The sequence below is a fragment of the Vigna unguiculata genome, chromosome 3 (assembly GCF_004118075.2).
Source record: "Vigna unguiculata cultivar IT97K-499-35 chromosome 3, ASM411807v1, whole genome shotgun sequence".
Taxonomy (NCBI): domain Eukaryota; kingdom Viridiplantae; phylum Streptophyta; class Magnoliopsida; order Fabales; family Fabaceae; genus Vigna; species Vigna unguiculata.
In genome coordinates this window covers 36,726,377-36,740,688 of record NC_040281.1, presented here as the reverse complement: position 1 = coordinate 36,740,688, position 14,312 = coordinate 36,726,377, and the positions used below count along the sequence as shown (strand labels likewise).

Genomic DNA, 14,312 nt, shown 5'->3' with positions numbered 1-14,312 from the left:
GATCCTTCTCATTTGAATATCCTTAAAAACAAGAGTCAAACCCAAAAATTGCAATAATAGAACTTGTTCTTAGAGAGATTGATAATAAATTATATTTTAGAGAGGAACAACAAGCATAATATAAAAGTTCGAATTGCTTGAAATATAGATTGTTCCTTCTCAAATTATAGTTGATTTATTGTCATTGGTTGTGAAAATATTTTTTTTAAAGGAAGGTTTGAGATTTTTAATTTGTCCAAGATAAAAAATCACATGATAAAAACACATAGAGTCAATTATCCATGCATTACTTAAAATAAGTTATGTACTTATTAAGTTCTTACTATTAAGATCATCACTACTTGTAATTTTAGCAAAAGCATTATGTATTTGTTATCTTCTTTGCCATTAGTAGTTACAACAATGTATTTCATTTTTTAATTCTTTGATGCCCAATTATGATCCTGTCTCTTAGGTATCCTGTGATTTCATAACATCCTTATTACAATGAGTACACTTATAGTTATCCTTTTCAAAACCTTTTGTTTTCTTTCTTGCTTCCTTATCATTATAGACATGGAATCATTGAATTATCTCTTTTTGAATTGGACAATGATATTTTGACTCCCACAATTTAACTTCTATTTTGTACTCCCTAACGTCCCTTAGTATTGGGCATTGATTCTATCAAAGGAAAAGATAGTTGTACATTGTACATTAATTAATGCTTCACACTAAGTCACATCAGGTAGTACAAAATGATAGTCAAATTGTGAGAGTCAAAATATGATTTTTCTTTTTGAATTATCACATAGAATTCTCTTAAGTTATTAAATTAGGTATCAGTCTCTCAAGGTCGGCTTAAAGGTAAAGCAAATAAAGTATTCACTTTTAAGCCTCCAGGCAAAGAAGGCCTCAAAATTTTTTTTCTTTTACTACTAATATTTTTCTATTAAATTAACTATAAAACTATGTTTAAGAAAAAAGACATCAATTTTTTTTGTACTAATATACCTCTATTAAATTAATTATAAAATTATATTTAAAAAAAGGCCTAAATTTTTTTATTATTAATATAGCTCTAAAAATTAATTATAAGTTTATGTTTGAGAATAAAATTTAATTAAATTATTATTAGTGTCTGTTAATTTTTATTGGTATTAAAAATGATAATTAATGAGTTAAAAGCTTTATTTAGTAAATTAAAATTTTATTTACCAAAAAGAGAATTATTAGTTATCTTTATTCTCTAATAATCAATTTAGGTTCTATTTTCTTCTATCTTTTTATCGCTAGGTGACTGTTTTTGCTTCTCCTTACTTTCTTTTCTTTTAAGAGTCCTTCTTTTAGAGTTTTAGTAAATTACATTCCTTAAATCTCATATTGTTCGTATATACCAATTTTTACATTCTCATTTCTAGTTAATATTTTTTATCTTTCTATTTGTGCTGTATTGTTTTTATTCTATTTTGGATTTGTATTAAAATTAGAAATGTGTTTTTTTGTCCAATTTTATTTTTCGATTTATTAGTTTCGAGAGTTTTTTTGCATACATCTTGATGAGGAACTGAATTTTTTCTACAAAACTATTAATTAGATTATGAGTTACTTTTAGTTTTGGTAGATAATAGATTAATTGGAGCATAATTCAAAATTGAGTTTTCTGTAGAAAGAAAATTCAAGTTTAGGAAAAAAAAAAAGACTTACTATCGAGTTGCGAAGATAAGTTTCATGAAAAACGTATTAGATGCAAAAAAAAAAACAATATGATGAAAATATTGAGAATTAAATTTTAAAATCTCTTCAAGAATCATTTAGAATTGATTACCTTTTGCATATTTTTTGTATATTGTAGATAAAAAAATTATCACACTTTCAATTAGATTTGAACAATTTAAAATATATAAAGATATTTATATTTTTATATTTAGTGTTAAAAAATTAAAGTCACTGAATTGTACATTTTTTAAAAATCTTTGAAAGATAATAATTTGTTGGATACTTATCGATTTGATTTATTTTCAGAATTAAATTTCTTGAAAGTGTGCATACTCGACCCAATTGGACATGATGGACCCAAATAATCATAATTAAGTGGCTATTATGACTCCCCCTCGTCAATTAAGATCATGCATTAATGATATGCCTTAATTACAATAATTATAGGTAAGTGATTATTATCGTAATCAATTCTGCTTAATTACAATATTAACATGTAGGCCCTATTTATATTGGCATTGTTACGATACATCGGGCATCTTGAACAATACATAATATTACTTGCATACAATGATCCATAACTCTTACTGTCTTGAGCATTGGAGAGTTCTCTGCTGGTGGATCCCTCTCACTAGAATCATCACATGAGGCACTCGAAGATCCTAGGCTCGTCCCCCTCTTGAAGTGTCCACCTCAAGATCTGGGTAAGAACATAGAGAAATGATAGATTTGGAAAATGATAAACCAATTAACATCTTAATTATATAAGAAGATTATATTCTTTCTAAATGTTCTAAATGCTTATGGAATAATGTTAACAATTTCAGTGTCAAGTGCTTCAAGCGAAAGGAGTTTTCTCAAAGTTAAAAATAATAGAAAACTTATTTAAGATCAACTATGTCTCAAGAATGATTAAATGGATTAACCTTATTACCTATTAAAAATAAATAAATGAAATTAATAATGAAAATTAATAAATAATTTTGCATCAAAAGAACTCGAAAAATAAATTTTAAATAAAAGACTTCCCAAACTCTTGAGTCGCTTCTGCACTACACCCCTTTCCATACGATTTCTCCATGTATTTTAAATTTACAATATTTTTAATACTAATATCTTGTCTATGTGTAGTAAAAGAAAGGTTTAATTACTCGGATGATACCCACTTTGGTACATGTGTGTCAATCTGGTACCCGCTTTTAAAAAAGTGTCAATTGCATCCCAACTGTTGAAAAAGTGTTTCAATTAGGTCCCTTTCAGACGGAGTTGACTAATGTCGTTAACGACGTGTACCGTGTCAGTCTATGGTTTTTTTCTATTTTTAAAATTTTTTTAAAATTTTTTTAATTTTTTGAAAAATAAAATAAAATGCCATTTGTTAAGTCCTTGTGTGTGACACGTGACATTGTTAGTGCCACGTGGTATTGCAATGCCACATGTCAGTGTCACTATCAGATGTCATTGTGTTGATTTCGATTTAGTCGCCATATATATCTTTTTGTTTCAATTTAGTACCTACTGACGTGTATCTAATTCAATTTTGACCTAATTGTTTTTAATAATTAAAATCTATTTTTTTATAAAATGAAAAGTAATTAAGTATAAAATTTTTACAAAAATTAAGTATTTGATATTTATATTAAAATTTAGTGATAAAAGTCATTTTATTAAGTCATTTTAATAAAAAAATATTAGTATAACATTCATACAAATAGAAATTTTGGTTTAAAATTAGTAACAGACAATATTGTTCTATTTTGGAAAAAAATAATAATTAAAAAACATAAGTACTTAATAAAAAAGTAATTAATAAAGTAATATGTTAAAAAGTCATTTTTAATAAAAAATATTAGTAAAACATTTATACAAATAATAAATTTGGTTTGAAATTGAGAGAAACAATATAAATATTAGTACTTAATTTTGTAAAAATATTTATACTTAATTAGTTTTAATCTTATAAAAAATGGATTACAAAAATATTTTAATTATTAAAAAATTGGGACAAAATTGAATCAGATACCCATAAGTACTAAATTGAAACAAAAAAACATATATGGGAACTAAATCGAAATCAACACAAGGCATCTAATAGTGACACTAACACGTGACACTGACAATGTCATATGTCACACATAGAAACTTGACACGTGACATTTTTAAATATTTTTTTCAAAAAATTAAAAAAAAATCAAAAAAATCACAAACTAACATGTGGCACGTCGTTAGTCAACTCTGTCTAAAAGATACCTAATTGAAGCACTTTTTGTACCAAAATGGGTAACATCTGAGTAATTAAACTTGAAAGAAAACAAAAAAAGAATAGATGCACACTTCCAACTATTTTACTTCTTTGTGCCTTTGATCTTTGCTTTTAATATATTAATAAAGAAGAGAAAGAATTACAACAATTAAGGACACATTTTACTAGATAAATTATTATTTTTTTATTATAAAATAAAATTAAAGGTTTGAGAATGAAACTAATCTATTTCATTACTCTTTCACTTTTTTTCTCTATATATATTATATTGATGGTGGTAACATTTATTATATTTGTGATTAAATTTTCATATATAAAATTAATATGATTATGATTGAACTTGTTGCATTATTCTTTCGAAATGATTTTGTTGGTTCTTTTCTAAGTTTTAGTGAAAGAACAAACAACCCATATCGAGCTTCTTAAAAGAACTTGTATAGGCCTTTTTATTCTTGTGTATGCAACACTTTTGAACACATTATACGATGGAGAACCAAGAAAATCATCCCATCGTGGAACGAACACATTATACGATGGAGAACCAAGAAAATCACCCCATCGTTGAACAAACACATTATACGATGCAACCTGGTTATCACGACCAAGTGGAAAGACAGCTTCGAATGACATGTACCCACCTTGATGTCGTCATGAGAATAGTCGTAAAATATATTAAGAAGATATTTAAAAACAGTAAAAAAAAATCAATAAAAAATCTGAACTCAGATCGTTAGTGCCAAGTCCATGCTCTCTTCTCTCAACAATTTGGTCTTCATTGTCATGTACTGTTTCTTCCGCACAACAAGGCCAAAACTTTCTTCTAGCTTCAGGATTTTATCTCTCATTATCATCTTTGTTCACTGGTCATTTTATCAGAAGTTGAAAAGTAAATTTTAATCTAATTCAATTTTACAAAATTAACTTTTATAATAAAATTTGCATCATTTGTATTTGTATAATGAAAATCATTTTTATATTTTTTAATTGATACGAAATCGGATGATGAGATCTACAGTCCAAAATGAAAGAAAACATAGAACATTTGAAGCACCTGTGATGTTTACCCATATTAGGCTTCGTGAATGAGTTTGTAGATAGACTTGGCACTAACTCTAGAGTTTTTAAGCCCCTGACGCAATATTTTATTCATAACTTAAACTCAATCTTTTGGCTCATTTCCCCTTTCCCTGGCAGTCATAAATGAGAAAAAGCATCTAAACAGTATTATCAGAATAAAGTGGGAAAATAATTTATGACAGGCTTTTACTTTTTATTTAATTGTGAATTAAAGCTGAATTCCGTGAATCAACATAACCCAGAACAAGTTCAGAACCACAGCAACTAACACCAATAATTTTCTTCTCCAATAAATGAAAAGCAAGAGGATAACATCTGTGCAGAAAACATTAATGGACACAATACTTGTAATTTGAACGAGGGACAAATAATCATGAAAGTCAAAATGTCTTAACCAAATGTCAGGCAGTACGACCTAAACTTCAGGATGCGCAGTGTAGACCAAGAGTTTAGAAGAATAAAAATTCCCTCCATGTGTTACCCTTTTTATACCAGGTCCGAAGTCTGTACTCCAATCCGTATAGATACAATCCTCTCAAATTTGAATAAGAGTTGAAAATATTAGCGTTGTGGCCAAAGGCACAGAAAACGGTTGAGGCTAATCACACATCTGCAAGAAATAAAACCAAACACCATCTCACTTAATTTAAGGAAAGTAAGTCGTAGCAACCCTTAAAAGATACAGCACTAGTCTTACATTTTTTTATTGCTCTGTATCTCACCTAACAAAGACGAAATTTAAATTCTCTCTTTTTCCACATGAGACAATGCCAGCAAAATATATAATTAAAGAGTTCATAATATGCAATGAGACCGGCAAAGGCTTTAATCATATTTTCCGTGTAGTTTCCTTCTAAGCTTTTGTTACATTGAACTAGAAGAACAAAAAACTTAGAAGTTGATCCTAGTTTACAATATAATTACGGACAAACGCAACCAACTCTTTCTAATAAAATAAAGTATGGACAGTTTAACATAATCAATATATTTACCACAAAAGATGCATTCATATGTAATGTTGTAAAACAATCGTCATTTCAAAAATTCACCTTTGTCCAAAGATTACATTATGCTTTTGCTTCCCTACTCAATCTTCATGTTCGTCTTCATCTGAATCTGCAGAAACAAAATGTGCAGCAGTTTGCAGATAAACAATTAAGGAAATTTCCTGTTAACCAATACACAAATAATAAAAAATGACAGACTAAAGCCAATACCAGAAAGTAAATCAACTTCTAATTAATTGAACAAAAGACATTCAATTTTTATTCTATAGATCAGATCACAAAGATGTGAAGTCATATTCTTTTTGTCAACTTTAGTTTTGGTAAGCCTCTTTTTTCAGTTATTAATAACTTCAGTGTCCACGTGGAATTAGAAGAAAAAACTATAAACTAAGCAAAAGTCAACTAAATAACATTTCTAATCTAGATTCCAGATTCTGTTCATAATAACTCAAAGCTAGAACTTACGTCTACAATCATAATATATTTCTATAGTTGTTTTTCTCTTCTAGTTAAATGCAAACACTAGGCATGGGGAACAAATTTTTCACAAGGTTGCTCAGTTAATAAAAAGTTTACATTTTGCACACAACACAATTTCAACTTACCAGATCGAACATCTTCACTAACTTTCCCTTTTGCTTGGATTTGTTTAACAAGCATCCGAAATATCAGCACCCACCAATAAATATGCATAACAAGCAAGCAGTACAGAAGACTATTGAACAGATAATAATATATTGGACCATCCACTCGGTGCTTTTCCTTATCCAACGTGAGCAGAACTTCATAACTGAAAAGGGGAAAAAAGCAAATGATCAGAGGATCGGAATGACATAAATAAAAGACAATTGTGTATTACTCCTCAAACTGAATTGTTAAAATTCTTATGAAGACTAACAAATTTCTTTTATAGTGTTTACAAGAGAGATTTACTTCGAAACTTGCCCCAGCAGACAAATTTTATTAACAAGACACCTAAAAACTTAACAATGAAAAAGCTAAACGTTTTTGGATAAATTCAATGTAAAACCCATTAGAACACTGAAAACTAATGACCTGAATATCAAATAAGTAAAAATGAAATGGATGGTATAAAACAGAAGAGCATGAAAAACATTTTCAGAATAAGGATCGTTAAAAATCTATATATTCCTAACGCTATATCTTTTTGCCAATAAAAACACCTACACTATATAGAAACTGAAGTCATTTATATTGAAATTTGAAAATGTTAAAGGGACTCTTGAGCTGGGAGGAGTTAAAAACAACAGTGTAGTGATACGGAGGTAAATCTAATGCAGCAAGATAATACATTTTGTTTCTCTAATTTACTATTATAGCACTGACATTACCCAATCAGATTTTGCCACATTCTTAAACAGTCCAAATGACAACAATACTTTTCCAAAATGTTATAGAACAGGACCAGGGTAAGATTAAAAAGAAAGAGAGAATGTAACAAAGGAAGAATGTGTATTTTCACTGGTAATTGCCAGAAAATACACCCAGGTAATTCCAGGAACCTGATGCTCCTCCCCACCAACTCATTGTCTAAAATCTTTCCTGATTCACTCTTTACACCTTTGACCTTTACAAAGTTATGCTCAAATCAGAAGTTAACTTCTTTCTCACTTGCTAACCCTCAAAATAGGGTGAATTTTACTGTTGCTGGAAACTCTAATCTGTAAACAAATGCCCCCACCTACTTAAAACCTTTAAAGTCCACAAAACTTCAGGCTCAACTTTTCATTGGGTCTTTTAGCCAACAATCTCATCATATGGTTGTAACGTCAAAACTCCCCAGTCACCTTCCCAGAAACCACATCTTCTGTGACAGTTGGCATTGTGTCTCATCTCATCTGCTATTATGTTCTTAGAAAACCCTCAAACGGCTCTTGCAGTAGGATATCTTTGTTGAGTCAGCTTATCTACTTTCTCAATCTTGGAAAGGATTTTTGTTCCTTTCAACAATAGAGGGTCCTTCCATACAATACTCCGAAAAGCGACATTGGTGGAGGCATTATAATTGTTATTGAACCAAAACACAGACCAAGCTAGATGCAGCTACCATTGTCATGGTTTTATACCTGTCGATGAGCTCAAATATATTGACTGAGCACTTTAGTTGGCATATCCATTTGTGGATGGCAAGTAACTCATCTGAAGTAGGGTTTCTGCTTTACTAGTTTGTTCCAAAACCAACTCATAAAAAGTTTATCTTTGTCAATCCAATGATTGACAGAAAATCATGCAAATGAACTCTCTGAAATGAACAGTTTTGCAATATCCTTAGCTGAAAAAGGTGTGCAAGTGTAAATAAATCAACAAATTTACCTAGCCTATCCACCACAATAAAACAGTATCCTTGACCCTGGGTAAGGCCCCCACAAAATCCTTAGAAATGTCAACCCAAACCTTTGTTGGAATAGGTAGGGGTTGCAACAGTCTTGCATAGGTGATGATGTGCTCAATTTATTTTGTTGGCAAACTACACATGATGCTACATAAATTCTTATATCTGACCTTGTGCCTTCCCTAAACATAGACCCTGCCACTCTTTATATATAAGTTCTAAAAATTCTGAGATGCAACCCCCTCCTCATCCACTGCAGCTCATCTTCCGAATAAAGTATTCCACCCCCGGGCTAATGAAAGGGAAGCAAAAGATGCACAATGAGGAGTATCTGCAACTGAATTATACTTACCCAATCTATATTGTATATCAAAATCATAACCAACTAATCAACTTAGTGGCCTTTATAATTTTAGCCTTGGTCATTACTATATATTCAGTAAGAAACTTCAAACTTCTCTGATCTATTCTGATATAAAATGCCCACCCAAAGGATAGTGTGTTTACTTCACAGCCAACACAACAACCATCAATTCCCCCTCAAACTGATTTATGTTGCTTTTTTCAAGATAAGATTTGGTTCCATAATGCTAATAGTCTGATGTAACAAAATTGCAGCCAATCTAACCGCTCCCCCTCCCCCCCTGCAGAGTTAGTTCCCATAAAAAATTGTTACTATAAATCCAGAACTTCCAATAAAGGAAAAGTAGTTATAACAGCCTTAAATTTCCCAAAGGCTAGTTACGCCTCTCAATCCCAGTGGCAATGTCTTTTTACAGAAAGAAGTAAACGTTAGTAGCCCCTTACCATACTCATTGATGTATTTCTTGTAATATAAGATCAAGAAATCACCTTAACTCCTTAAAAAAGGCGACAATCATGCTGCCTCTAATTCATTAGGAACAGTTGTCACACCTTATATGTGATAATGTGACCGAGGGACTACAAGCTACTTATCCAGAGATGCACTTCTTTTGATTAACCTTTAAATGAAGTTGCATTTCTATCGGCAAGAGCAACTTTAAGTGCTTCACATGTTCATCCATTGTATTAATATATGTAGGGATATCATCAAAGAATAAAAGGGCATATTTTCTCAAAACAACACATTGATCAAGAGACGATGTTTGCTCCCCCTAAACCAAATATGAAGTTTTACTGAATAACAATATCCTACATCTCAAGCTTGACCCATCAGCACATCCTCATGTACCTTATTTTAAAACAATCACCCTACACCTCAAAATAAGAAAGGGTATCTATCGCCCATAAATTTAGCTGTAACCAATAAAATTGAGAAAGTTAAGTAGCCCACAATTAACTAATACTGCCACCTTGGTTTTTGTCCCCTTCTTCACTCTCCTTTTATATTAGAATTGAGGTTCTAAATTGCATACCATAACACCTGTTGCGGCAGCAACATTGCTGTTGGAGAGCTACCCGCAACCTTGCATTGCAATGTGGATTAAAATTACATTATCACAGTGCATCCACAATAGAGCTGCAATAGGGCTACTAGCAGAACTATTTGCCCTTCCCCCAAGATTGATTCCAAATGTTATTACATCTGGTCATCCTATGTGAAAGCTAAGTTTTCAATTGATCTTCTATGTCTGTATCTTTCATCCTGGTTTTTGTCCCCTTCTTCACCCTCCTTTTATATTAGAATTGAGGTTCTAATTCCATACCACAACACCTGTTGCGGTAGCAACATTGCTATTGGAGAGCTACCTGCAACTGCAACAGCTTGCATTGCGATGTGGATTTAAATTACAGTATCACAGTGCATCCACAATAGAGCTGCAATAGGGTACAAGCATAATTATTTGCCCTTCCCCCAAGATTGATTCCAAATGTTATTACATCTGGCCATCCTATCTTACTCCCTCAGTGGTGTGCGCTTATTCATCAACTACGAAAGACTCTTCCTCTGACAAAATTTTTATTCTTCTTGATCTTCTCCCTTTCCATTTGAAATTCACATCAAATGCTTACTTATATAGCCCTTTCTCTCTCTTGTTAGCCTATGAATTTAGGTGATGGCCATTGCCTGTTCATGTTTCAAGGTTAGAAGAGATTCAAAAGGATCAGCCATAAAGACTGGTGAGAACTTTTCCAACAAGACAGTCTTAAACTCTTCCCAAGATTGATTTGTTCCCAAGTTTGCTACTGTTGCAACCATGACAGCACATCTCCTTCAAGAAAAACCATCACTGCCCCCACGTTTTCTTCGTCACTAGTTCCCCTTAATAAAAAATACTTTTGCAGTCCATCCCAAAGCATCCCTTCGAAGATTTCCTAGACTTTTCCCCTTTTCCAAATTCGAATTGCTCATTCCATTTGGACTCCACTCCATCTTCTATCCCCATCTCGGCCCTGGGGTCTCATGTACTTAAACCTTTTTCAGACATCACAGACACCAACCTCTCCAGTGTCTAATGCACATAATTCATGTATGAATCTTGCTTCAGATATTGCAACCAACCATTATAGGAACTGACTCCAGCTCATTGCCACTTTCTCCAAAGCCTTCACCCAGGACTCCTTCCATGTACTCCCCATAAATATGCTTCTACTCCCCACACACAACTCCTGGATTCAAAGGACAGATACCAATTTGAAATCACAGAAAAGAACACCCATATAATTCAAGGAACTTGGAGCCTCCATTCAACGTCTAAAACTTTCCTTGGCCATCTCTTTAGACCTTTGGCCTTTACATATCCTGACTACAGCCGACCAAGTCAGCAACTAACTCCTGCTAACCTAACTCTTGTCTAGTTAGAGTTACCTAACAGGTCCTTTTTTTTCTCCGTCTCTTATAAACCTGAGCAGAAGAGCATGTTCTACAAGAGATTGAGGTCAGAGACTCTAGACAATCTAACCATTAACTAAGAAAATGGCTTCATCCCTAAAATAGTACTTAAAATTGTTTTCTTTACACTCATGGTTGATCCTGCAATTGAATACAGGTCTAGCCTAGGTAATTTTGTATTACAGGATAACATGCATGCTTTGACATGGATGGGTACTGCAACTGCTCCACAAATGTATCAGTCAATGAATCATTGTCTACATATTCAAAACAACTCAAGCATATAAGCACTAAATTTGTAACAAAGAAACTCGTATGGAGGAATAGTTAACAGTTAATCTGTAATCCACAAAATCAAAGTGACAAACGAAGGAATGAAAATTAAAAAACAAAAAACAAGTACTTTTGTTTTGTTAAGAATGCATGGAGAGAAATGTATATTTTATATAAGATGAAAACTTTTTGAATTTGAAGAGCAACAGGGGGCCATCATCCTTTAGAGTGTATTTCATTAATTCTTTTTTACTCTTAATAAATATAGGTAGGGACATCAGTTTTTTATTCACCTAGATTTTAGGAACACACATAAGAGGCAGGTGAGGACCACAATATATAACAGAGAGAAGAGAAACAGTGTAAATTGGAAACAAAATAATATGAACCTTGTACTCCAGAGAATCCAGAATGGGTAGTAAATGAGGCGCAATATGATCCAGGATAAAACAAATAGAATAAAAGCAAAGCTAGCCACAGTTTCAGCACCACTGTATTTGGACATTTTCCCTATCTCCAGAAACACATCGCTAGCATCATGAATTGCTAACACAACCGATCCAACACGAGCAAACCTGAATATGTTCAGGAAACATAGAACAGAATCACAATCAAATTTCCAAGGGAAAAATACACTAAAATTAAATAGAACAAGTGTGGGAACTAGCTCCATAATTCTCTCTCTGTCTTGTGTGTGTATGTGAGCTAATGAAAAGGTAGTATAAAATTTTGAAATATTATTTTACCGTTTGTTTTCCCTAAAGACCAGTAAGTCAACAAAATTGATTAGTCAAAGTAAATGTATGAAACAGATGAAAAAATTACATCTTATGATAAGGTGCTTGAATTGAAGTCAATTCAGAGAACTCAAATAAGAAAAAACGAACAAAGACTATTAAATTGGAGGTGAAAAAAAAACCTTGAATGAAAAGATACCTAAAAATGTAAGACAGCACAATGAGAATTACAGTAGCAACGTGATGACTCATGGAGACCCCAAAGTCGGAGCGCCTGGTTTCCCAAAATATTAAAGCAAAAATGGAGTATGAGTAAAACCCAGCAGCATACATATACACCGCCTTCAATTTCAACCTGAAATGGTAAGAGTTAGAAACAAATAAAGGAAAGAAAAAACACCATTCAACATTGGACATTCAACATTGGAGTAAGTAGAGATGATATGCAGAAATAAACAAACAAGCTAACAATCTTACTTGGTCTTTTGATCTGGCCAGACCTGAGACCCTGGCCCCACCCAAAAGTTTCTCGTGTTGGTAAACCAGGGTTCGTCATACGTAACATAGAGAGCCAGAACCTCAGCAGAAAGATAATAAACACATTTCCAAGCTGATTCCTTGAATTTCCTAATCTTTTTTCTTCTCTCATCTGTGTGCAAGTCGAGATTCTCATTCCCCTTTCCGAAAATCAATCGTCTGGCCAGTTTCTGCGCGCGTATGCGATGAAGAATCAAGCAGAGTGCAGAGAAGGTCAAAGCTGAAATTGATTACAACGGAAACGCGTTGAATAATTGGAAGTCAATGCGGAGAGAAAAAGGTTCGAACCTGGAAGAAGAATCGGTCGAGAAAGAAGCGTATGGATGGGAAGAAAAGAGCGAAAAGGGGGAGAAAGTAGAAATCGCGATATGCAGGGTAAGATTCATGGTGCCAGTCCACGTTTTGGAAGAAAGAACTCATCGTCATCGATGACCCTCAATGCTTCTTCGTTGATCCAATCGGAAACTAAACACCTCCTAATTTTTTTGTTTATTATAGAATCATCAAATAATTCAACACCATCATATAATATATAATACTATTCCCAGTTTCCAAAATAAGTCAATTTTCTATCTTTTTCAACTTCAAATTTTGTTTTGCTTTTCACTATTATATTATCATACTCATTAACAAAACAATAATATCACTACATATTTTCCTTAACTAAATCACAACAACAATCTGTTGCTATTTCAACAAAATAAAATCATTAATTTACACATTAATTTTTATTATAATAATAAAAACTATTCTCTTCCACATGTTTTCCATTAGAGTCTGACCCCAATGGTCCTTTCTGCTAACTCCTCCTCTCTCTCAAATTCTTTGTTCTTGAAAGGGACATAACCAAACTCCCAAGACACTTTGCACTTATTTTTCTGGTTCAGTAATTTTTGGAACCAATGTTTTCTTTTTTTTTCAATTTATTCACAGCAAAATTTTAGAGACAGGGTTATTTTTCAATCCAGGAAATTTTGTTTCCAAATAGCATTTGCAAAAGCTAATTTTTAGATCACTCCAATAGGCCAAACCAAACAATGGTTTAAAGTAATAATGTATTAAAATAATGGTAAAATAATATATTAAGAGAACCACTTCTTACAATAAAATAACTATTTTCAAATTGTTTGAATTAATTTTGTAGATCTTTATTTTGCAACTCATAGTTGACTAATATAAAAAAACCATTAACTATAATTGACTCTGATTTTTTTTAATTTGATTTTAGAGATTATTTACGTGTTGAAATCATTAAAGGATATTTTTAGTGTGGTAGGTGATAGCAGAGAGTATATACTCTATTTTCTTTTTCTTGTTATGTGATATGACTTCAAAACAATCGGAAATTTAAAAAAAATTAATATATTTTAAAATATTGAAATAAATGTTTAACAGTGTACGATGAAAAAAGAAATTGTGTAATCTCATTTAAAGTATTTAGTTGTGATTTTATATATTTAATATATACATCAATGTATAACAATAATGAAGTTAACGTAATAAAAGTAAACAGAGATACCAAAGATTGTTAAAATATATAATATTAAAAATA

General features: G+C 31.8%; 1 protein-coding gene across 1 annotated transcript; it reads right to left on the bottom strand.

The window, feature by feature from the left end:
* Positions 1-5,210: 5,210 nt before the first annotated feature.
* LOC114178984 (ASC1-like protein) lies at positions 5,211-13,332 on the bottom strand. The gene is made up of 7 exons (XM_028065157.1): positions 13,049-13,332; positions 12,701-12,930; positions 12,423-12,578; positions 11,876-12,061; positions 6,651-6,835; positions 6,088-6,154; positions 5,211-5,648 (listed from the first exon to the last, which is right to left on the bottom strand). The coding sequence occupies exons 1-6, from the start codon at positions 13,184-13,186 to the stop codon at positions 6,126-6,128; spliced, it is 924 nt and encodes a 307-aa protein (XP_027920958.1). The 5' UTR covers positions 13,187-13,332; the 3' UTR covers positions 5,211-5,648; positions 6,088-6,125.
* Between the last annotated feature and the right edge of the window lie 980 nt (positions 13,333-14,312).

Excerpts from the sequence above, each read along its gene's own strand:
- LOC114178984 (XM_028065157.1), bottom strand. The coding sequence starts at position 13,186 with ATGACGATGAGTTCTTTCTTCCAAAACGTGGACTGGCACCATGAATCT. Across the intron at positions 12,579-12,700 it reads TGGCCAGATCAAAAGACCAA|GTTGAAATTGAAGGCGGTGT; the intron begins GTAAGATTGTTA and ends TTACCATTTCAG. Across the intron at positions 12,062-12,422 it reads GTGCTGTCTTACATTTTTAG|GTTTGCTCGTGTTGGATCGG; the intron begins GTATCTTTTCAT and ends GAACATATTCAG.